We start from the raw sequence: 26,131 nt of genomic DNA, 5'->3' as shown, positions 1-26,131 counted from the left end.
TGACAATTAAGCTCATAAACTCATCCTCAAAAAAGTCCTACATACCTCAATATGATCACCAGATGCCTCGAAGGTGACCATAGTGATATTCAGTAATGAGATATGTAGCACTTTTTCTAGGATGAATTTTCACACTTATTTTTCTGACCTCATAGGACTTTGGAAATGAGTGAAGTCTATAAAACTAAAAACAAAAAGAATTATATGTAAGCACCAAACTCTAATTGATTAAAGTTATTTCACATGAAAATAGGGTATGGATTATGACTTCTGAAACCACTAGATATGTATGGTGGAAATGAACAATTCAGTAAATGGTTGTGGGAGCCAGATTTCTTACTGGTGGAATGAGAGGTTACAGATAAGCTTTGCTGGGCTTAGCCAGTGTATCAGCTTTCTTTGGTTGGAGTCTCATGACTGCAGCTCTCCTAGGCTGAGATTGCAGGCTGGTAGCTCAAAGTTCTAGTGTGGTGGCCCTACCCTTGCAGCTCTACTTAGATATTGCCCTGGGAGAGACTGCAGAAGCTCTGACCCTACATTTCCCCTCAGCATTGCCTTAGTGGGGACGTTCTGTGGTGGCAGCAACCCACTGTGACAAGTCTGTCTAGCCCCCAAGCTGTTTGATAACATCCTATGAAATCTAGGTGGAAGCCACCACAACTGGGTAGTTCATGCTCTCTGCAGGCCTGTGGATGCTGCCACATTACTACTTGTGCCCTTTAGAACAGCAGCTCAAGGTACACCTGGGCCCCCTTGAGCAGCAGCTGGGGCAGTTGTGGAGCATTGTACCAGAATTTGGGAATCAAAGTTCCAAGGCACCTCTGGGTAGTAAATTGTTAACGGGCACCCTAGACGTGTCCTCCAAAACCATTCTGCCCTCTCAGAGCTCTAGGCATGTGATAGGAGGGGCAGTTTCAAAAATCTCTGAAATGTTTTGGGGGTCTTTCTCCCATTGTCTTGGTGAATAGCAAGCTCCCTTGTATGCATGATAATCTTTTTAGCAAACAGTCTCTGGGATACACTGTGGGGCATCAGTGATTTGTAGGATAACATTGCCTGGTCTAATATACATGTAATCAGAATTCCTGAAGTTTGGGGTGAGGAATTAAAAAATATTTGAAAAAATGGCTTAAAAAGACCTAAATTCATTTAAACTACAAACCCATCATCCAGTAAACCCTCAATAATAAGAAACATGCAGAAAACTACACCAAGGGATATGCTAATAAAATTGTTCAAAAGCAGTGATAAAGAGAAACTCTTTTTTTTTTTTTTTTTTTTTTTTTTTATTTTTTATTTTTTGTAGAGACAGAGTCTCACTTTACTGCCCTCAGTAGAGTGCCATGGTGTCACACAGCTCACAGCAACCTCCAGCTCTTGGGCTTACGTGATTCTCTTGCCTCAGCCTCCCGAGTAGCTGGGACTACAGGCGCTCGCCACAACGCCCAGCTATTTTTTTTTGTTGTTGTTGCAGTTTGGCCGGGGCTGGGTTTGAACCCGCCACCCTCAGCATATGGGGCCGGCGCCCTACTCACTGAGCCACAGGCGCCGCCCTTAAAAATAGCCAGAGACAGCTCGGTGCCTGTGGCTCAAGTGGCTAAGGCGCCAGCCACATACATCTGAGCTAGCAGGTTTGAATCCAGCACAGGCCCACCAAACAACAATGATGGCTGCAACCAAAAAATAGCCGGGCATTGTGGCGGGCGCCTGTGGTCCCAGCTACTTGGGAGGCGGAGGCAGGAGAATCGCTTGAGCCCAGGAGTTGGAGGTTGCTGTAAGCTGTGATGTCACACACTCTACCAGGGCAACAGCTTGAGGCTCTGTCTCAAAAAAATAAAAAATAACCAGAGAAGGGCGGCACCCGTGGCTCAGTGTGTAGGGTCCCGGCCTCGTATACCAGGGGTGGTGGGTTCAAACCCAGCCCTGGCCAAACTACGACCAAAAAATAGCCAGGCATTGTGGCGGGCACCTCTGGTCTCAGCTACTGCGGAGGCTGAGGCAAGAGAATTGCCTAAACCCAAGGAGTTGGAAGTTGCTGTGAGCTGTGACACCATGGCACTCTACTGAGTGTTAATAAGTGAGACTCTCAAAAAAAAAAAAATAGAGAAGAAAGACATTATGTCCAAAGATACAGCAGCAGAATTCTTGAAAACAATACAAGTTGAAGGACAGTGGTGAAACATCTATAAAGTATTGAAAGAAAAAGTCAACTGAGAATTCTATTCTGTGCAAAAATATCTTACAAAAATGCATGAAAAATAGAGACTTTTGATAAATGTAAAATGGAAGGAATTCATCTCTAGCAGACCTGCACTACAAAAAACATGAAGTCCTTCATGGAGAAGGAAAATGAGATAAGGTAAAGATTTTGATATACAAAAAGAAATGAAGAGCACAAAAATGCGTAAGTATAAGTGAAGCTTATGACATGTGAAAGTAAAATGTATTATAACAATACAAAGACCAAGAGGGAGAAAATGTAAGGACATGTTGTGAAATTTTTATACCATGTATGAAATGGTGTAATTTATTTGAAGGTAGACTGTGTTAAGTTAGAGATTATTTACAAACACTAAAAAAATCACTAAAAAAATAAAAACAGAATGATTACATAAAGAAACAAGGGAGATGAGGTAGAATCAAACATACTACTCAATAAATTCCAAAGAAGACAGAAAAAGTGGAACAAATAACAAGATGATAGATTTAAAGTCTTATCAGTAACATAGGTTAGGGGTGGAGCAAGATGGCCAAATAAAAACCTCCAGCAATTGTTCTTCTATACAAATACCAAATTCAAAAATTATCCACGCAAGCAAATACCTTCAGAAGAACCAAAAATCAGGTGAGCAATCATTCCACCTGGAAACTATCAAGGAAAGAGACACTGATGAGGGCAGGAATGATAGTCTTGCATTGACTACATCACCCCTTACCGGTCCCCCAGCAGTGCTGTGCCAGTGCACCAAGTGGAGAGAGAATCTGCTTGTCCAGGGGAGGGAGAGTGAAGTAATTGTGCAACTATGCATTGAAACTCAGTCCCACGATGGCACACAGTAACAAAGTACAGGGTAGAATTCTGTTGATCCCCATAGAGGCAGAATTTTGACCAACCCAGCCAAAGGGAAATCTGCCCTGAAATGCAAGCTCTGGCTAGCCTTACCACTGGATGAAACAAGCCTGAGGCCTGGATTAAATGGCTGCTCTGGCTCAGAGCCAGTGGACTTGGGGTGCACATGATCTAGTGAGACACCAGTGGTGGAGGCCAAGCCAGTGCTTTTGTTATCCTTCCCTTAAGTATAGGCAGCGTGGCTCAGGTAAGTCTTCCACTGGGGAAAATAAAGGGAAGGGTTCAGAGGACTTGGTCTTGCAACTTGAGTATCAGTTCAGCCGCAGTAAAATAAAGTACCAAGCATACTCCTGCAGCCTCAGAGTTTAAGCCTAAGTTCTAGGGTGGCTGAAAAAAATATGCTGCCATGAAAGGAAGCACCTGGCAGGATTCATCATCTTTTTACTAAAGAATTGTTGGGCTTTGAATAAACATCAAAGGTAGCCAGGCAATTGTCACAATGGGCTTTCAGTGGGAGTGGGCTGGCTTCAGTTGTGACTAGGCACAGGTGGCCATGAGGAAGTGCCCACATCACTCTTCCAACTTCAAAAGCACAACACAGAAAGTGAGGGAAGAGAGTGAGAGACTTTACTTTTTAACCCAGGGAATTCTCCCATATCTTTTCTCAAGTCTACCAAGGTAGTACCACCAAGAATCTTCAAGAGTCACAGCATTATTGGGCTTAAAGCATCCCCAGTACTGATACAGCTGCAATTCCCTTTAAATATTTTGAAAGCCTTCTCAAGAAGGATGGGTTCAAACAAGCCCAGAGTCTGAAGATTAAAATAAATATCTAACTCTCCAGTGCCCAAAATCAATAAATATCCACGTGCATCAGGAATATCCAGGAAAACACGAACCTACCAAACTATAAGTACCAGTGACCAATCTTGGAGTGATGGAAGCATATGACCTTTCTAACAATTCAAAATAGCTGTCTTGAAGAAACTCAATGAACTTCAGAACAACAACAGAATTTAGAAGCCAACGAGAAATTTAATAAAGATAACATGCCCCCTGGGCGAGGGGCTCTTCTACAAAGGGAACTTTACTCTGGAAGTGAGAACAATGTAACCTAAATATTGTACCCTCAATTTGAATAAAGTTTTAAAAAAGAAATTTAACAAAGAGATTGAAATAATTAAAAAATCAAGCAGAAATTCTGGCAGACTGAGAAATGCTTCTGATTCAGCGGCACAAGTGAGAGACACAAAGAATTAGCTTGAAGATAGGCTATTTGAAAATACAGTCAGAAGAGAAGAAAGAATAATGAAGCATGCCTATGAAAGCTAAACAATAACCTCAAAAGAGTAAATCTCAGAGTTGATAACCTTAAAGAGGAGGTAGAGAGTTTGGGGTCGAAAGATTACTCAAAGAAATAATAACAGAGAACTTTCCAAACATTAGAGAAAGATAGCAATATTCAGTTATAAGAAGGTAATGAACACCAAGAAGATTTAACCCAAGTGTGGCTACCTCAAGGCATTTAATAATCAAGCTCTCATAGGTCACACGCGCGCACACACACACACACACACAAGTCCTAAGGAAAGCAAAGAAAAAGAAAACACACACACACATAAAGGAATTCCAATATGTCTGGCAGCAGACTTCTCAGTAGAACCCTTGCAGGCCAGGAGAGAGTAGCATGACATATTCAAAGTGCTGAAGGAAAAAACTTTAACTCTCGAATGTTGTATCCTGTAAAAATATCCTTCAGACATAAAGGAAAAATAAAGACTTTCCCAGACCTGTCCTACAAGAAATGCTAAAAGAAATTCCTCAATGTAAAAGAAAAGGACATTAATGAACAATAAGAAATCATCCAGGGCGGCGCCTGTGGCTCAAGGAGTAGGGTGCCAGTCCCATATGCCGGAGGTGGCGGGTTCAAACCCAGCCCCGGCCAAAAAAAAAAAAGAAATCATCCACATTGTACCCCACGATTACATTAATGTACACAGCTGTGATTTAATTTAAAAAAATAAATAAAAATAAATCATCTGAACATATACAATTCATTAGTAACAATAAGCACACAAATACAGAATATTGCCATAAATGTGGTATATAAACCGCTTATATCTTGAGTAGGAAGACAAAGACAAACATATCAAACACCACAACGACTTTTTTTTTTTTTTTTGGAAACAGTCTCACTATGTCACCCTCAGTAGAGTGCGATGGCATCACAGCTCACAGCGACCTCAAACTCTTGGGCTTAAGAGATTCTCCTGCTTCAGCCTCCCAAGTAGCCCGCCACAATGGCTGGCTATTTTTTGTTGCAGTTGTGATTGTTGTTTAGCTGGCCTGGGCCAGGTTCGAACCTGCCAGCCTCAGTGTATGGAGCTGGCACCATAACCACTGTGCTACAGGCGCCAAGCCCATAACAACTTTTTGAGAAATAGATACCATAAAAAGATACAGACAGAAACAATAAAATGTTAATAATAAAAAGCAGAGGAGTGGAGTTAAAGGTTAGGATTTCTGCCAGATTTTTCTTTGCTTCTTTGTAAGAAGAGTAGTTATATGTTTAAAATAATCAGCTACAAGATTTTGCTTGCTAGCCTCAAATCAAAAAAACCTACAACAGATACACCAAAAAAATCAAGAAATTAAAACACATTACCAGAGTAAATCATTTTCAACAAAGGAGGACAGAAAGTATAGAAGGGAGAACCACAAAACAACCAGAAATTAAATAATAGGGCAGAAGTAAGTCCTTACCCATCAATAGTAACATTGAAATCCTAGCCCTCTGGGAGGCCAAGGTAAGAGGATCACTTGAGCTCAGAAGTTCAAGACCAGCCCAAGCAAGAATTAAACCCCATCTCTACTTAAAAAAAAAAAAAGATAGCCCAGCATTATGACCAGGGCCTATAGTCCAACCTGCCTGGAAGGCTGAGGCAGGAGAATCACTTGAACCCAGGAGTTTGAGTTTGCTGTGAGCTAGGCTGATGCCACAGCACTCTGGCTTGGGCAACTGAGGGAGACATTGTTCTAAGAATAATAATAACAACAACAACATTGAATGTGAACAAACTAACTCTCCAAAGAATGGATAAAAAACCAAGAACCAATTATATGTTGTCTACATGAAACACACTTCACCTATAAAGACACAGACAGACTGAAAATAAAGGGATGGAGAAAGATATTCCATGTAAATGAAAACCAAAAAAAAAGAGTAGCTATACTTCTATCAGATAAAATATATCTCAAAACAAAACTGTAAAAAGCGACAAAAAAGACCAGACTCTGTGGCATGAGCCTGTAATCCTAGCACTCTGGGAGGCCAAGGCAGGTGGATTGCCTGAGCTCACGAGTTCAAGACGAGCCTGAGCAAGAGTCAGACCCCATCTTTAAAAAAACTAGCTGGGCATTATGGTGGGAGCCTGTAGTCCCAGCTACTCAGAACACTGAGACAAGAGAATCTCTTGAGCCCAAGAGTTTGAGGTTGCTGTGAGCTATGATGCCACAGAACTAAACCCCAGGGTGACTGAGTGAGACCCTATCTCCAAAAAAAAGAGAGAGAGAGAGAGAGACAAAGAAGGTCATTATATAATGATAAAGGGGTCACTTCAGCAAGAGGATATAATAATTGTAAATATATATGCTCCCAGCACTGGAGAATATACACCCAATACTCAGATATATTAATATAAAGCAAATATTATCAGAGCTAAAGAGAGATATAGACACCAAAACAATAATTGCTGGAGACCCATTCAGCACTGGACAGATCATCTAGACAGAAAACCAACAAAGAAACATTGGTCGTAATGGGCACTATAGATCAAATGGGCCTAATAGATATTTATAAAATGTTTCATCCACAGCTGCAGAACACATACTCATCTTCTCAGCTAATGGATAATTCTCAAGGATAGACCATATGTTAAATCACATTTTTTTTAAAACAAGTTTCAAAAAAATTTAAAAAATTGAAATGATACCAAGTATATTCTCTGATCACAGCAGATTAAAACTAGAAATTAGGGCGGCACCTGTGGCTCAGTGAGTAGGGCGCCAGCCCCATATGCCGAGGGTGGTGGGTTCAAACCCAGCCCCGGCCAAACTGCAACACTAAAAAAATTGCCGGGTGTTGTGGCAGGTGCCTGTAGTCCCAACTGCTCGGGAGGCTGAGGCAAGAGAATCACATAAGCCCAAGAGCTGGAGGTTGCTGTGAGCCGTGTGACGCCACGGCACTCTACCAAGGGCAGTAAAGTGAGACTCTGTCTCTACAAAAAAAAAAACTAGAAATCAATAACAAGAGGAACATTAAAAAATATATAAATGTATGGAAAGTAAACAATATGTCCTGAATACCAGTAGGTCAGTGAAATTATTAAGAAAGAAATTTAAAATTTTCTCAAAACAAATGAAAATGAAAGCACAACATGCCTTTCGACCAGAGACGCCATCTTCCAGTAATTCACCAAAATGACAAACACAGAGGGAAAGAGGAGAGGCACCCGATACATGTTCTCTAGGCCTTTTAGAAAACATGGAGTTGTTCCTTTGGCCACATATATGCGAATCTACAAGAAAGGTGATATTGTAGACATCAAGGGAATGGGTACTGTTCAAAAAGGCATGCCACACAAATGTTACCATGGCAAAACTGGAAGAGTCTACAATGTTACCCAGCATGCTGTTGGCATTGTTGTAAACAAACAAGTTAAGGGCAAGATCCTCGCGAAGAGGATTAATGTTTGTATTGAGCATATTAAGCCCTCTAAGAGCCAAGATAGCTTCCTGAAACATGTGAAGGAAAATGATCAGAAAAAGAAGGAAGCCAAAGAGAAAGGTACCTGGGTTCAACTGAAGCGCCAGCCTGCGCCACCCAGAGAAGCTCACTTTGTGAGAACTAACGGAAAGGAGCCTGAGCTCCTGGAACCCATTCCCTATGAATTCATGGCATAATAAGCATATGACATAGCACATAGGAGTACTAGTGGACCCATGTGTTTAGGAGCAAGAACCTATTCCCTATGAGCTCATGGCATAGTATGTGTACAGCAGGGGCACACAAGATAACCAATAGTCCCCATGTAACAGTGATACAAGGTGCTGGAACCTATTTCCCACGAATTCAAAAGTCAGTCAACACTTTGTCACGTTAAGTGGCAAGGTGCCTCCCTGAGCTGCTGGAACCTCTTCCCCTATAAATTCAAGGCATGGTAGATACAAATAATAGCATAAAAATGTTTCTTGTTCATTCACTACAAGTGTGGTTCCCCCCCCCCCAAGAAGTATTAAAGCAAATTTTAATGTGTCCTAAAAAAAAAGCACAACATATGAAAAGCTATAGGATACAGAAAAAGCAGTAATAGGAAAGCATATAGCTAAGTGCCTACATCAAAAAAGTTGAAAAGCTTCAAATAAATAACCTAATAATGCACCTCAAAGAATGGGAAAAGCAAGAGCAAACAAAAATCCAAAATTATTAGGAGAAAATAAAAAAACAAAGATCAAAGCAGAAATAAAATCAAAACCAAACAAATTAGCAAGATTAAAGGTTTTTTTGTTTGTTTTGTTTTGTTTGAGACAGGTCTTACTTTATCACCCTCGGTAGAGTGCCATGGCGTCACAGCTCACAGCAACCTCCAACTTCTGGGCTCAGGCGATTCTCTTGCTTCAGCCTCCCAAATAGCTGGCACTAAAGGTGCCCGCTACAACGCCCAGCTATTTTTTGTTGCAGTTTGGCCAGGGTCAGGTTCGAACCTGCCACCCTCAGTATGTGGAGCTGGTGCCCTACCCACTGAGCCACAGGCACCACCAGATGATAGGTTTTTTTGAAGATAAACAAATTGATGCACCTTTAGCCAGACCAATAAGAGAGAAGACCCAAATAAATAAAATCAGAGATAAAAGAGGAAACATTACAATTGGTACTGCATAAACCCAAAGGATGATTAGAGAAAATTATGAGCAACTATGTGCCAATAAATTGGAAAACCTGGAGAAAATGAATAAATTCCTAGACAACTGCAACCTACCAAGCTTGAACTAAGAAAAAATACAAAATTTGAATCAACCAGTAACAAGAAATATTCCATGTAAATGGAAACCAAACACATACTCATCTCCTCAGCTAATGGCTAATTCTCAAGGATAGACCATATGTTAAGTTGCGAAACAAGTCTCAAAAAAATTAAGCAATAATGAAAATTCTACCATAAAAGAGCCCAGGCCTCGATGGCTTCATTGCTGAATTCTACCATGTATCCAAAGAACTAATACCAGTCCTACTTAAACTATTCCGAAAAATCACAGAGGAGTTAATACCCCCAAATTATGAGGCATGTTTCACCCTGATTCCCAAACCAGACAAAGACGCAACAACAACAACAAAAATAGCCAACATTGATGAACATAGATGCAAAAATCCTCAACAAAATACCAGCAAACCGAATTTACCAACAGAGACATTAAAAAGATTATTCAGCATGACCAACAGGGATTCATCCCAGGGACGCAAGGATAATTTAACACATGGAAATTAATCAACATGCTACATCATATCAACAGAATGAAGGGCAAAAGCCATATGATCATTTCAACTGATGCTAGAAAAATATTTGCTAAAATTCAACAACCTTTCTGGGCAGTGCTTGTGGCTCAAAGGAGTAGAGCGCGGGCCCCAGATGACGGAGATGGCGGGTTCAAATCCAGCCCGGGCCAAAAACTGCAAAAAAAAAAAGAATAAAATTCAACAACCTTTTATTATTTTTTTAAAAACTCAAAAGCCTGGGTATGGAGGGACTTACCTCAACACAATAATAGCCATATATGACAGATCCACTGCTAGGATCATACCTAATAGGGAAAAACTGAAAGCCTTTCCTTTTAAGATCTGGAACAAGACAAGAATGCCTACTTTCACCACTGTTATTCAAATAATACTGAAAGATCTAGCTAGAGCAATCAGACAAGAGAAAGAAATAAAGGTCATTCAAATTGTAAAGGAAAAAGCGAAACTATCCTTGTTTGCAAATGATATGATCTTGTCTCTAAAGAAACCTAAGAACTCTGGGCGGCGCCTGTGGCTCAGTCGGTAAGGCGCCAGCCCCATATACCGAGGGTGGCAGGTTCAAACCAGGCCCCGGCCAAACTGCAACCAAAAAATAGCTGGGCTTTGTGGCGGGCGCCTGTAGTCCCAGCTACTCAGGAGGCTGAGGCAAGAGAATCGCTTAAGCCCAGGAGTTGGAGGTTGCTGTGAGCTGTGTGAGGCCACGGCACTCTACCGAGGGCCATAAAGTGAGACTCTTTCTCTACAAAAAAAAAAGAAAGAAACCTAAGAACTTTACAAAAGCACTCATAGAAGTGATAAGCAAATTTAGTAAAGCTGAAGGATACAAAATTGACAATCAAAAATCAGCAGCATTTCTATATACCAACAATAAACAATCTGAAAAAGAAATCAAAAAAGTAATTTTATTTTACAGTAACTACAAATAAAATAAAATACCTAGGAAGAAACTTAACCAAACAAGTGAAAGATCTCTATAATGAAAACAATACAATTTTTTTTTATTAAATCATAGCTGTGTACATAGATGAAAGAAATTGAAGAGCACACAAAAAATGGAAAGATATTCCATGCTCATGGATTGGAGGAATCAATATTGTTAAAATGTTAATACCAACCAAAGCATACAGGTTAAATGCAATCCCCATAAAACTACCAATGACATTCCACACAGAAATAAAAAAAGTAATCCCAAATTTTATATGGAATGACAAAAGACCCAGAATAGCCAAAGCAAAAAGAACAAAACAGGAATAATCACATTACCTAACTTCGAATTATACTATAGAGCTGTAATAACCAAAACACCATAGGACTGGCATATAGACAAATGGAGCAGAAAAGAGAACATAGAAATAAATTCACACATCCACAGTGATCTTATCTTTAACAGAGGTATCAGGAACATACAGTAGGGAAAGGACAGTTTCTTTAATAAGTGGTGCTGATAAAAACTGGATATTCATATGCAGAAGAATGAAACTAGACTTTTATCTCTTGCCATATACAGATAAAAATGGATTAAAGACTTAAACATATAAGACCTGAAACTATGGGGCGGCGCCTGTGGCTCAGTCAGTAAGGCGCCGGCCCCATATACCGAGAGTGGCGGGTTCAAACCTGGCCCTGGCCAAACTGCAACCAAAAAATAGCCGGGCGTTGTGGAGGGCGCCTGTAGTCCCAGCTACTCAGGAGGCTGAGGCAGGAGAATCGCTTAAGCCCAGGAGTTGGAGGTTGCTGTGAGCTGTGTGAGGCCACGGCACTCTACCGAGAGCCATAAAGTGAGACTCTCTCTACGGAAAAAAAAAAAAAAAAGACCTGAAACTATGAAACTTCTAAAAGAAAATATTGGAGAAATGCCTTAGGATCTTAGATCTTTTTTTTTTTTCTTTTTGTTTTTTGAGATAGGGTCTCGCTCTGTCACCCTGACTCGAGTACAGTGGCATAATCATAGCTGACAGCAACCTCAAACTCCTGGGCTCGAGCCACCTGCCTCAGTCTCCTGAATAGCTGGACCTACAGGCTAACACCACCATACCCAGCCAATTTTTCTATTTTTCTTTTCTTTTTCTTTTTTCTTTCTTTTTTTTTTTGAGACAGAGTCTCACTGTGTCACCCTTAGAAGAGTACCTTGGCATCATAGCTCACAGCAACTTCAAACTCTTGGGCTTAAGGATTCTCTTGCCTCAGCCTCCCCAGTAACTGGGACTACAGATGCCCATCACAATGCCCTGCTATTTTTGTTGTTATTGTTATTGTTGTTTACTATTTTTCTAATTCTATTTTTTGTAGAGATGGGGTCTCACTCTTAAACTCCTGAGCTCAAGCAATTCTCCCACCTCAGTATCCAGAGTGTGGATAGTTTTTGTTTGTTTGTTTGTTTGTTTTTAGGACACATTAAAATTTGCTTTAGTACTTCTTTGGGGAAAAAAATCACACTTGTGGTGAATGAACAAGAAACATTTTTATGCTATTATTTGTATCTACCATGCCATGAATTCATAGGGAAGAGATTCCAGTAGCTCAGAGAGGCACCTTGCCATTGAATGCGACAAAGTGTTGATTGACTTTTGAATTCAGGAAGGCACCTTGCCATTGAATGTGACAAAGTGTTGATTGACTTTTGAATTCATGGGAAATAGGTCCCAGCACCTTGTATCACTGTTACATGGGGACTATTGGTTATCCTGTGTGCTGTGCTGTACACCTATTATGCCATGAGCTCATGGGGAATAAATAGGTTCTTGCTCCTAAACACATGGGTCCACTAGTACTCCTGTGTGCTATGTCATATGCTTATTATGCCATGAATTCATAGGGAATGGGTTCCAGGAGCTCAGGCTCCTTTCCGTTAGTTCTCACAAAGTGAGCTTCTCTGGGTAGCGCAGGCTGGCGCTTCAGTTGAACCCAGGTACCTTTCTCTTTGGCTTCCTTCTTTTTCTGATCATTTTCCTTCACATGTTTCAGGAAGCTATCTCGGCTCTTAGTGGGCTTAATATGCTCAGTACGAACATTAATCCTCTTCGCGAGGATCTTGCCCTTAACTTGTTTGTTTACAACAATGACAAACACAGAGGGAAAGAGGAGAGGCACCCGATACATGTTCTCTAGGCCTTTTAGAAAACATGGAGTTGTTCCTTTGGCCACATATATGCGAATCTACAAGAAAGGTGATATTGTAGACAGACATCAAGGGAATGGGTACTGTTCAAAAAGGCATGCCACACAAATGTTACCATGGCAAAACTGGAAGAGTTTACAATGTTACCCAGCATGCTGTTGGCATTGTTGTAAACAGAGTGTGCATAGTTTTTATATACAATCATGTCATCTGTGAATGATGATAACTTTATTTCTAATTTTTTTTTTTTTGGAGTCTCAGTTGCCTTTGGTAGAATGCTATGGCATCGTACCTCACAGCAACCTCAAACTCTTGGGCTCAAGTGATCCTCTTGCCTCAGCTTTCTGAGTAGCAAGGGACTACAGACACCTGCTGCAATACCTGGCTATTTTTAGAGACAGGGTCTTGCTTTTGCTCAGGCTGGTGTGGAATTCCTGAACTCAAGCAATCCACCCACCTTGGCCTCCCAGAGTGGGGGGATTACAGGCATGAGCCACTGCACCTGGCCTTTTATTTCTAATTTTTTTTTTCTTTTGGTAGAGACAGAGTTTCACTTTATCACCTACAGTGGAGTGCTATGGCATCACACAGCTCACAGCAATCTCCAACTCCTGGGCTTAGGCAATTCTCTTGCCTCAGCCTCCCAAGTAGCTGGGACTACAGGCACCCGCTGCAATGCCCAGCTATTTTTTTGTTGAAGTTTGAACAACAAACTTTTGTTGAAGTTTGGGGCCGGGTTTGAACCTGCCACCCTCAGTATATGGGGCCAGCACCCTACTCACTGAGCCACAGGCACCACCCTATGTCTAATTTTTATGAACTTAATTTCTTTTTCTTACTTTATTGCCTGGACTTTTATTTCTAATCTTTATGAAATTAATTTCTTTTTTTTACTTTATTGCAATAGCTAAGACCTCCTGTATAATGTTGGGTGAAAGTGGACATTTTTGTCTCATTCCCAATCTCAAGGGAAAAGGTTTCAATATTTTACAATTAAGTATAAGATTTATGGGCAGTGCCCGTAGCTCAGTGGGTAGGGCACCAGCCACATACACTGAGGCTGGAGGGTTCGAATCCAGCCCAGGCCAGCTAAAGCAACAATGACAACTGCAACAGAAAAATAGCTGGGCATTGTGGCAGGCACCTGTAGTCCCAGCTACTTGGGAGGCTGAGGCAAGAAATTTGATTAAGCCCAAGAGTTTGAGATTGCTGTGAGCTGTGATGCCACAGCACTCTACCAATGGTGACATCTTGAGACTCTGTCTCAAAAAGAAAAAAAAAAGTGTAAGATTTGTGGCTGGGCAGATGGCTCATGCCTATAACCTTAGCACTCTGAGAAGCCAAATCAGGTGGATTACTTAAGCTCAGGAGTTCAAGACCAGCCTGAGCAAGAGTGAGACCCAGTCTCTACTAAAAATAGAAAAACTGAGACAAGAGGATTACTGAAGCCCGAGAGTCTGAGGTTGCTGTGAGCTATAATGACACCATGACACTCTACCCAAGGCAACAGAATGAGATTCTGTCTCAAAAAAAAAAAGTATAAGGTTCGTTCAACTGTATAAGGTTTTTTGTATGTGTGTGTATACATGTACAATAACCTTATACAAATGTTAGAGATAAGGAGGGACATTTTTGTAAGCATTTCAAAACTATAAAATTTTTAATTTACCAAGAAGATATAGTTCTAAATTTGATTACACTAAATATATTTTAAGACTGCTGCTGTTGTTTTCAGTGAGAGGATTAGCCATATAACCAAGCCCACCTCTTCTTCTCTTTGTATATTCTTGATTTACATTCTTTGCTGTTAAACATGTTTCAAATATTTTTCCCAGCTCATGATGTGTCTTTCAACTTCCTTTAATTTTTTGTGTGTATTCATAGAAGTTTTCAATTGTTACGTAGTCATATCTTTAGTCTTTACTTTTGTTGATTCTGGATCCTGTGCTTAAGATTATAATCCATCGGGCGGCGCCTGTGGCTCAGTCGGTAAGGCGCCGGCCCCATATACCGAGGGTGGCGGGTTCAAACCCGGCCCCAGCCAAACTGCAACCAAAAAATAGCCGGGCATTGTGGTAGGTGCCTGTAGTCCCAGCTACTCGGGAGGCTGAGGCAAGAGAATCGCTTAAGCCCAGGAGTTGGAGGTTGCTGTGAGCTGTGTGAGGCCACGGCACTCTACCGAGGGCCAGAAAGTGAGACTCTGTCTCTACAAAAAAAAAAAATTATAATCCATCATATAATCCACCTCAAGATTATAACATACTCTTCTATGTTTTCTTCTGATTATTGTATAGTTTTGTTTTTATATTATTTAGCTCTTTCAACCATCTGTACGTCTGGGTTTGTGTATGGTATATAGATATATCTTTATTTTGAGTCAAAATACTCCCACATCATTTATTGCATGGCCTATCCTCTCTTCTGATTTGCAATGTCACTGTTACCGCAAACTATATGTTCCTCAGATCTAATTGTTTAATCCTGTGGAGTTTTTAACAGGGTGACTTGTGTGATTTCTCCTCAGACTCTACATACTGGTAGCTCTGCCTTTACCAGAGTTCCTGTCCATCCTAGCCAGCCAGCAGCTCTCCCATCGGTGAGTTATTCAGGACGAGAGAGTAGAGGGTAGGGTCTAGAAATACCAGCCTTCCACCTCTTTTGCCAGTCTTCCCTTCACATGTTGACAGGCCCTCTGAGCACAGGAAGCCATGGTAGCTGTTTAGCAAAACAAGGGCTGGACCCCGAAGGGAGCAGAAAGGCTCGAGGGGGGATCTCGAATGTTCCTGGACATTTTCACCCACTTTTCCAACCTGGGAGCTGGTAGTTTGTGTGGTTTGCCCCTAATGCATCCCTGGGTTCTCCAACAGGTTATCCAAGTTTTGCCTACTTCACAGGATGTTCCCAGAAACAAGGTACACATCCTGCTCTTGGCTGACTCCCAGGCTATTCTCTCTGCCCTCTCAGTTTGAGGAGAAATTACTCCCATTCTCAAAGGCATTTGTAAGGCACAGGTGCACAGCAGCCTGGCTACTTCCTTGAAAAGAGGGTGGGGAAATAAAATAAAACACCATCAGTATCTAAAAACATCTTGCTCCCACACATGTATTACTTATGCCATTCACAAAAATTAGCTTGATCTCAGAGACAGCCAGAGTAAGACATGAGACATAAAATACCATTTCCAACAAATATTTATTAAGCACTTGTATACCCAGCACAGAGCAAGGCTTCTTTTTTCTTCTAAAGCTTAGGCTTCTGAAGATTTCTCCATGGAGGCTCAGGTTGGGCTAGATTGAGGCCCACAGGCCTGTGCTCCAAGCATGAGATGGAGGTGGGAAGCCCAGCTTGGCCCCAAGAGCTCCTGGCTCAGATGGCCTCAGCTAGCAGCAGTCTCACCTGGAGATGACCAAACCTAACACTATTTTCCAGGTGAGGTAAATCCATTCCAAATGTGTTTAGGAGAACATCCTCCCTGGGCCCTTCCCTCACCAGAAAGAGATGCGGATGGCAGTTTTGCAGGTGCACCCAGGAGACGACAGCTGCTGTTTTCAGCCTGAGCCTTTGCCTCTCCCTGGACTCCTGTGGTGTCATAGCCCAGAGTGGAGTTACTCTCTCTGTTCTCAGGGACACTGGTCATGTTAAAGACTTACTGACTTAGAATTGAGGTTTTTTGACAGAGTATTTTAAGAGGGAAATGTTGAAAGAGAAGCAGCACCTATGAAAGAGTCTGAGTCTGGGAAAACATAGAGTGTGTCTATTGTGGGCAACTCTAAGACCCAGGGCCTGTAGGAGGAGGCACTCTATGCTAAATGAGGCCCAAGTGCCTTGGAAACCAGGGGTTCACTATGGGAGCAGAGGAGCTGTCAGCGGTACTTCCAGGAAGCCTCGTGGTCAGAGGGCAAAGCGTCCTCAAGAGACAGGCAGTCTCAGGGAACAGCTTTCCTAAGCTTGTGGGAGTGGGGTGTCCATGGACAATTACAAGAAGACTTTCATGGCCCCTCAGTTGAGAGCCAGAGAGCTGATGGTACCAGCATCCTTGACAGGATCTTCAAAGCCATGATTGACATAGATGCTGGTGGCTGCCCTGGCCACTGCTGCTTCCTCAGCCAGCTCCTGCTCCAGCTTCAGAGCTGGGTTGACATCAGGCCCTGCAGAGACAGAGATAAAGGGCCACATGCAAATGGTGCAGCCAGGAGAGGAAGCCAGAGAGTGGGAGCTGAGCCCCAACCTGGGTCTGTATCTGCGCTTACTCCACCCTGCCTGAAAACCCAGCGGCCATTTTCAGCTGGAATTATGCTGGCCCCTGACCATCTGCCTCTGTGGGCACACTTGCTCAGGGAATCCCTGAGACTCCCCATTGGTATCCACAGGCCCTTTCTTCCTGGGCCATGCTGTGCTGACACCACAGCCAACACTCCTGAGAGAAGATCTTCCTCACAACAAATAAGGCATGAGGGGGCCCCCAGGGGCTCTGTGCCACGTGCCTTTACGGGTCACTGCCAAGTATGGTGCAGGGGAGGCGGGGGGCTGGCCTCTCCCATTCATAGACAGTCTGCAATCCTCCAAGGAGCTGCTCTCCTGGTCCAGGCGAGCCCCAAGCTGCTCCTCCTTGCCCCTCTCTTGCCTCTCACCCACCATCCCAAACACACACACTGTCTTCTTCCCAAGAAGGTCAGGGAGTTCCTACAAGAGACTATGGGGACATGGTCAGGGAACATAGAGCTGTGTGAGCTCCAATCCCTGCTCTGCTTGACCAAGACTGTGACCTAGAGCAGCTGTCTCAGTTTCCTCATCTATAAAATGTGAATAATACCTACCTCTGGGGACAAGAGAATTAAAGAAACATGTTGATGTACTAACACATGCTTCTATAAATGTCTTCTAGTAAAATTACTTTATTATTACCATCTGAGAAGCAGAAACACCCTCAGCCTGGCAGCCTCAGATTAAGTCTCTTCAGGGGGCAATTTGGAACGATCATGTGCAACAGTACATGGAAATGGACCCTTGCACATGGTTTCGGTACAAGTTTAAATAGTAGCACTTTCTGGAGGGTATTAACAATTGGCATTAACAATTGACATCTTCACAGACTGTCTCTAACAAGTGTCAGAGGATGAGGTCAAAGCTTCAACCACGAGATCATTCACTGTAGCATTGACAGCAGGGGTGGAAAGTCAGAAATAATCCAATGTCCAACAGTTAGGAGCTGGTTAACTAAATCATGGTGGAACCTTGTATAGGATAGTGTTTTCTAATTAAGGTTTTTTTGTTTGTTTGTTTTTGAGACAGAGTCTCACTATGTCACCCTCTGTAGAGTGCGATGGCATCACAACTCACAGCAACCTGAAACTCTTGGGCTTAAGTGATTCTCTTGCTTCAGCCTCCCAAGTAGCTGGGACTACAGGTGCCTGCCACAACACCTGGCTTTTTTTTTGTTGCAGTTGTCATTGTTGTTTAGCTGGCCTAGGCTGGGCTTGAACCCACTAGCCTCAGTGTATATGGCTGGCGCCATAACCACTGTGCTACAGGCACCAAGTCAGTGTTTTCTAATTAAGAATTGCTACCCTCATGATCAAGTAGGCTTCATCCCAGGGATGCAAGGCTGGTTTAACATACGCAAGTCTATAAACGTTATCCACCATATTAACAGAGGCAAAAATAAAGATCACATGATCCTCTCAATAGATGCAGAAAAAGCATTTGATAAAATCCAGCATCCTTTTCTAATTAGAACACTGAAGAGTATAGGCATAGGTGGCACATTTCTAAAACTGATTGAAGCTATCTATGACAAACCTACAGCCAATATTTTACTGAATGGAGTAAAACTGAAAGCTTTTCCTCTTAGAACTGGAACCAGACAAGGTTGTCCTCTGTCACCTTTACTGTTCAACGTAGTGCTGGAAGTTCTAGCCAATACAATTAGGCAAGACAAGGAAATAAAGGGAATCCAAATGGGAGCAGAGGAGGTCAAACTCTCCCTCTTTGCTGACGACATGATCTTATACTTAGAGAACCCCAAAGACTCAACCACAAGACTCCTAGAAGTCATCAAAAAATACAGTAATGTTTCAGGATATAAAATCAATGTCCACAAGTCAGTAGCCTTTGTGTACACAATAACAGTCAAGATGAGAAGCTAATTAAGGACACAACTCCCTTCACCATAGTCTCAAAGAAAATGAAATACCTAGGAGTATACCTAACGAAGGAGGTGAAGGACCTCTATAAAGAAAACTATGAACTCCTCAGAAAGGAAATAGCAGAGGATATTAACAAATGGAAGAACATACCATGCTCATGGATGGGAAGAATCAACATTGTTAAAATGTCTATACTTCCCAAAGCAATCTACCTATTCAATGCCATTCCTATCAAAATACCAACATCGTACTTTCAAGATTTGGAAAAAATGATTCTGCATTTTGTATGGAACCGGAAAAAACCCCGTATAGCTAAGGCAGTTCTCTGTAACAAAAATAAAGCTGGGGGCATCAGCATACCAGATTTTAGTCTGTACTACAAAGCCATAGTGCTCAAGACAGCATTGTACTGGCACAAAAACAGAGACATAGACACTTGGAATTGAATTGAAAACCAAGAAATGAAACTAACATTTTACAACCACCTAATCTTTGATAAACCAAACAAGAACATACCTTGGGGGAAAGACTCCCTATTCAATAAATGGTGTTGGGAGAACTGGATGTCTACATGTAAAAGACTGAAACTGGACCCACACCTTTCCCCACTCACAAAAATTGATTCAAGATGGATAAAGGACTTAAACTTAAGGCATGAAACAATAAAAATCCTCCAAGAAAGCATAGGAAAAACACTGGAAGATATTGGCCTGGGGAAAGACTTCATGAAGAAGACTGCCATGGCAATTGCAACAACAACAAAAATAAACAAATGGGACTTCATTCAACTGAAAAGCTTCTGTACAGCTAAGGAGACAATAACCAAAGCAAAGAGCAACCCTACACAATGGGAAAGGATATTTGCATATTTTCAATCAGACAAAAGCTTGATAACTAGGATCTATAGAGAACTCAAATTAATCCACAGGAAAAAAGCCAACAATCCCTTATATCAATGGGCAAGAGACATGAATAGAACTTTCTCTAAAGACGACAGACGAATGGCTAACAAACACATGACAAAATGTTCATCATCTCTATATATTAGAGAAATGAAAATCAAAACAACCCTGAGATATCATCTAACCCCAGTGAGAATGCCCCACATCACAAAATCTCAAAACTGCAGATGCTGGCGTGGATGTGGAGAGAAGGGAACACTTTTACACTGCTGGTGGGACTGCAAACTAGTACAACCTTTCTGGAAGGAAGTATGGAGAAACCTCAAAGCACTCAAGCTAGACCTCCCATTTGATCCTGCAATCCCATTACTGGGCATCTACCGAGAAGGAAAGAAATCCTTTTATCATAAGGACACTTGTACTAGACTGTTTATTGCAGCTCAATTTACAATCGCCAAAATGTGGAAACAGCCTAAATGCCCACCAACCCAGGAATGGATTAACAAGCTGTGGTATATGTATACCATGGAATACTATTCAGCCATTAAAAAAAATGGAAACTTTACATCCTTCGTATTAACCTGGATGGACGTGGAAGACATTATTCTTAGTAAAGCATCCCAAGAATGGAGAAGCATGAATCCTATGTACTCAATTTTGATATGAGGACAATTAATGACAATTATGGCTATGGGGGGGGAACAGAAAGAGGGAAGGAGGGAGGTGGGTGGGGCCTTGGTGTGTGTTACACTTTATTGGGGCAAGACATGATTGCAAGAGGGACTTTACTTAACAATTGCAATCAGTGTAACCTGGCCTATTGTACCCTCAATGAATCCCCAACAATAAAAAAAAAAAAAAAAAGAATTGCCACCCACTAATGAGTCATGAACTCAATGCATAGATTAATAGTGGAATTTTAAATATTAATGACAGACTAGAACCAAAGTATTATTTTGTGAAACGTGTTTTAGTTATGTGTGTCCACGTGCTCATGAGCATCACTTCTCAACATAATTCTTGTTGAAGGTTATGCCTAAAAACCCAATAGCATAAGCAACCTTTTGCTGAATGATAGTTGGGTTCAGGAAGAGATAAAGGAGGAAATTATTAAATTCCTCAAACATAACAATAATGAAGACACAGTTACCAAAACCCAAGGGATACAGCATAAACAGTCTAAAGAGAGAAATTTATCACATTAGATGCCTACATTCAAAAAACAGAAAGAGAACACATCAACAAACTTATGAATGATCTTACGGAATTGGAAAAAGAAGAACAATCTAATCCCAAACCCAGAAAAGAAATAATCAAAATTAAATCAGAGATGAATTAAATTGAAAACAAAAGAGTCATTCAGAAAATTAACAAAACAAAAAGTTTGTTTTTAAAAGATAAATAAAATCTAGGTGGCACCTGTGGCTCAAAGGAATAGGGCGCTAGCCCCATATGCCAGAGGCCGTGGGTTCAAACCCAGCCCCAGCCAAAAACTGCAAAAATAATATAAAATAAAAAATGTAAGCTTTTTAAATAAATAAATAAATAAAATCAATAAACCTGTGACCAGATTAACTAGAAACAGAAAAGTAAAATCTCTAATAACCTTAATCATAAATTATAAAGGGGAAATAACAACAGATGCCACAGAGATACAAGAGATTATCTCTGAATACTACAAGAAACATCATGCCCAGAAACTTGACAATGTGGAGGAAATGGATCAATATCTGGAATCACACCCTCTCCCTAGATTTAACCAAGAAGAAATAGATCTCCTGAACAGAATGATTTCAAGCACTAAGATCAAAGAAACAAACAAAAAAGAATCTCCCAGCAAAAAAATTCCTTGGTCCAGATGGCTTCACACCAGATTTATATCAAACCTTCATATAAGAGTTTATACCCATACTTCAGAAATCATTCCAAAAAATTAAGAAGAAAGGAATCATCCCCCAACACATTCTACAAAGCAAACATCACCCAGATACAAAAACCAGGAAAAGACCCAACTAAAAAAGAACTTCAGACCAATTTCACTAATAAATATAGATGCAAAAATTCTCAATAAAATCCTAGCCAGTAGATTACAGCTACACATTTAAAAAATTATAGATCACAATCAAATAGGTTTCATCCCAGAGATCCAAGGCTGGTTTAACATATGCAAGTCCATAAACATAATTCACCATATCAACAGAAGCAAAAACAACATTGCATATGACCAACAGATGCAGAAAAAAACATTTGATAAAATTCAGCATTTTCTGATTAGAACATCTAAGAATATAGGCATAGGTGGCATATTTCTTAAACTGATTGAAACCATCTACAACAAACCCACAGCTAATACTATATGAATTGAGTAAAACTGAAAGCTTTTCCACTTAGAACTAGAATCAGACAAGATGGTTCTCTACTATTCAAGACAGTGCTGAAAGTTCTAGCTAAAACAATCAGGCAAGAGATATGAACAGAACCTTCTCTGATGAAGACAGATGAATGGCTAACAAACATTTGAAAAAATGTTCATCGTCCTAATCATCACAGAAATGCAAATCAAAACCACCCTGAGGTATTACCTAACCCCAGTGAGAATGGCCCACATCACAAAGTCTCAAAGCTGCAGATGCTGGCATGGATGTGGAGAAAAGGGAAGACCTTTTACACTGCTGGTAGGACTGCAAACCAATATAATCTTTTTGGAAGGAAATATGGAGAACTCACATTAGATCTCCCATTTGATCCTGAAATCCCATTACTAGGCATCTACCCAGAAGAAAAACAATCATTTTATCATAAAGACATTTGTGCTAGGCTCACCAACTATAGCTCAGTGGCTAGGGCCCCAGCCACATACATCGGAGCTGGTGGGTCCAAACCCAGCCCAGGCCTGCCAAACAACAATGACAACAACAACCAAAAAATAGCCAGGCATTGTGGCGAGCACTTGCAGTCCCAGCTACTTGGTAGGCTGAGGCAAGAGAATCACTTAAGCCCAAGAGTTTGAGGTTGCTGTGAGCTGTGATGCCACGGCACACTACCAAGGGGGACATCGTGAGATTCTGTCTCAAAAAAAAGAAAAAAAAGACATTTGTACTAGACTATGTATCACAGCTCAATTTATAATCGCCAAAATGTGGAAACAATCTAAATGTCCACCAACCCAGGACTGGATTAACAAGCTGTGGTATATGTATACCATAGACTACTATTTGACCATTTAAAAAAATGGAGACTTTACATCTTTTATATTAACCTGGATTGAGTTGGAACACATTCTTCTAAATAAAGCATCACAAGAATCCAATGTACTCAATTCCAATACGAAGGCAAGAGATGATCTAATACTGCATGGTGGGGGGTAGGAGAATGAAGGAGGGGCAGGAGGGAGGAGGAGAAGGGGTCATGATATATGGCACTGCTCTTGGGGGTGGGACACAATTATAAGACAAATGCAATCAGTGTAACCCAATTCTTTGTACCCTCAATGAACCTCAAACAAAAAAATAAATAAAAATAAAAACCCGATAGTAATGGAAATCCACAGAACCACCGAAACAGTGTTTGAGCCACACATCTGCTGACAAAGATGTTCACAACATGTTAAGTGAAAAACATCAACTTCTAAAATGGGAAATGCTGGCTCAGCGCCTGTAGCTCAGCAGCTAGGATGCCAGCCACATACACCAGAGGTGGCGGTTTCAAACCCAGCACAGACCTGCCAGATAACAATGACAACTATAACCAAAAAATAGCAGGGCATTGTGGTGGGCACCTGTAGTCCCAGCTACTTGGGAGGCTGAGGCAAGAGAATCACTTAAGCCCAAGAGTTGGAGGTTGCTGTGAGCTGTGACGCCATGGCACTCTACCCAGGGCGACAGCTTAGGACTCTGTCTCAAAAAACAAAACAAAAAGAAAGAAAGAGGTAAAATGGGAAATGCTGTGTGGTCATGTTCTTAGCTGTGCGTGTGCTTCTGACGTTTGCCCATGGCTTGTGCATACTCCTGAGTTTGCCTGGTGAGCCCGCTCTGTTGTGATCATCATAACTATGACAGTCTGGCAGGAGTGGGCCTTGGCACTCACCCAGGTAGCTGAGGATGACCGGCAGGAAGACCAGGCCGTGCAGCAGGCCCAGCAGGGTGATCACAAGGTTGAGGCGGAAGAAGAAGATCTGGATGAGCTGGGCCTTAGCGAGGCCCAAGACAAGGATGCCAGGCAGGTTGGTCATGGCCACTCCTGCAAATACCTGGGGGCCACAGCCAGGCATCAGGTGGGGCACAAGACATCAGGCAGGGCACAGGGCTTTAAGCAGGACACTGGATGAGCCCCCTCATCCCACTCACCGCACTGCCCATAGAGATAGTGGCCTCTTTGGCCCTTTCCACCCTGGTGGGTTTGGTGCTGATGGCAAAGGAGCGGGTGATGTGTGACACAAATTCCACAGACATGCCTACCGCCTGTGGGCAGAGAGGGGGCTTCAGCCAAGAAAGGCACATGTCTCCACTGAGACCAGTGGGGCAAGAGTCTAGATTCTAGTCAGAACTGGGAGTATTCTATGAGGCCAGATCCCCACCACCCCTCCAGAGGCTGCCCGATGCCTGTGTCTAGTGGGTTACCGTGACCAGGTTGATAAGGGACACAGCATTGTAGCTGATGCCCCACAGGGCCATCAAGCCAGCAGTGTCTACGACAATCATGACAATGGAGAATAGGTTAAGGATGCCAGAGCGCAGGTCCATTCCCAGCAGGATGCAGCAGACGGCGAAGGTGGGCACTAGGCAGAGGCTGAGCATGAAAAGCCCTTCAGGGAGGACGGTCAAGTACTGCTCATAAAACACATTGCTGATCCTGCCAGAGCACAGAGTGTGGTCACAAGCACAGGCCTTGCAGGCCCTTAAGGTGGACAGGCCACCCCTACTTCAGAAGGAGAATGCTAAAGGTTCACATGGGCACAGGTTAGGGCATGAGCCAATGTAGAAAATGGACAGGCCGAGGGCCACAGCTGGAGCCTCCTGAGCTCAAGCCTCCTATCCTGAAGCTGGTCCTCGTCTCAAGCACTCTCTTGAAACCCACCACCCTAATCTCCTATTCCTAGCAATCACCCCCACCTCCCTCCAGCCTAACCACTCAGGTCCTCACGTGTAAGGGAAGACCTCAAAGGCTGGGTCTGTCCCAGGCACCTTCCGCAGGTCAGCAGTGATGTTGGCTGCCAGCTCCCGAGCTGCCAGCAAAGCTCCTGTGAAATCCTGCGAGCTCTTCAGGGGCTTGTGGTAGGCCATGAACCGGGAGGCTGGGGACAGTGGCACAGGGGAGAGGGCAATCCATGGTCAGAACCCATTCTAGGATATCCTCAAAACACCCATGGGTAGTGGCACAAGTGTCTGATCAAGCTGGTTTCAGGGATCTGCCACAACCATTTGCAATTCTTAGTAAATTTTGTGCAAGGGCCCCAATTTTTATTTTGCACCATCCCTGCAAACTCATAGCTCGTCCTACTGCTGTGGGAGACTTGAGACTGGGCCCAAGCCTTGATGGGTGGAGTCTAACGAAATCTTCCTGATGAACCCAAATTCTTCTCTGTAAGGTTTCAAGATATTCATTGGATGTTAAAGATTAATTAGCTTTCAAATTTACATCTTCCTATAGGAAAAGGCCAGAAAGGAAGACAGAAAAATGTCGGTTGAATGGAATTCACAAGCAATTGAGAATTGTTAGCGCTGTGGCTTAGTGCACCTTCCAAGTAAATACCATAAAAGTTATTTCTTTCTTTCTTTTTTTTTTTTGAGACAGAGTCCCACTGTGTCGCCCTCAGTAGAGTGCCATGGCGTCAAAGTTCATAGCAACCTCAGACTCTTGGTCTTAAGTGATTCTCTGGCCTCAGCCTCCCAATTAGATGGGACTACAGGCACCTGCCACAACACCGGCTATTTTTTTTTGTTGTTGTTGCCATTGTTTTAGCTGGCTCAGGCTGGATTCGAACCTGCTAGCCTCAGTATATGTGGCTGGCACCATAACCACTGTGCTACGGGCGCTGAGCCAATAAAGGTTATTTCTTAATTGTGTACAATGACCATGTGGATTGGGAAAAGAAACAACAGCCACATGTGAAGAAAAAAAGAAATGTTCTTGGACATATGCAACCTCAGAGTGGGAGAGGTGACTGGAGAGCCTTCTGCCAGGTCTCTGACCACCTGGAGGTTGGCTCACACACAGATGGCCACCCAAGCCCAGAGATTCAGGTCTGGAAGGACTCAGGTGAAGCCTAGAACTTGCATTTCTAACAATTTCCAGGTGATGCTAATGCTACTGGCCAGGGGC

The 26,131-nt window shown here is 42.3% G+C and overlaps 1 protein-coding gene across 3 annotated transcripts in view; it reads right to left on the bottom strand.

Annotated features, from left to right (window-relative positions):
* Positions 1-15,935: 15,935 nt before the first annotated feature.
* Positions 15,936-26,131, bottom strand: part of NPC1L1 (NPC1 like intracellular cholesterol transporter 1) — a 31,350-nt gene continuing 21,154 nt past the window's right edge. For 2 of the 3 annotated variants that reach the window (XR_008383713.1, XR_008383714.1), the window contains one exon: positions 25,025-25,103. Coding sequence is in view for 1 of the 3 variants with exons in the window: in XM_053609627.1 (XP_053465602.1) it covers positions 16,762-16,910; positions 23,897-24,059; positions 24,157-24,270; positions 24,430-24,661; positions 24,953-25,103 (809 nt within the window). In the remaining 2 variants the exon portion in view is untranslated. Of the gene's footprint in view, positions 16,911-23,896; positions 24,060-24,156; positions 24,271-24,429; positions 24,662-24,952; positions 25,104-26,131 lie in introns of those variants that run through there. The other variant, XM_053609627.1, reaches the window with a different exon arrangement.

The sequence above is a fragment of the Nycticebus coucang genome, chromosome 11 (assembly GCF_027406575.1).
Source record: "Nycticebus coucang isolate mNycCou1 chromosome 11, mNycCou1.pri, whole genome shotgun sequence".
In the NCBI taxonomy this organism is placed as follows: Eukaryota; Metazoa; Chordata; class Mammalia; order Primates; family Lorisidae; genus Nycticebus; species Nycticebus coucang.
The sequence above is the reverse complement of the archived record's forward strand: the minus strand, read 5'-3'. Positions and strand labels throughout refer to the sequence as shown.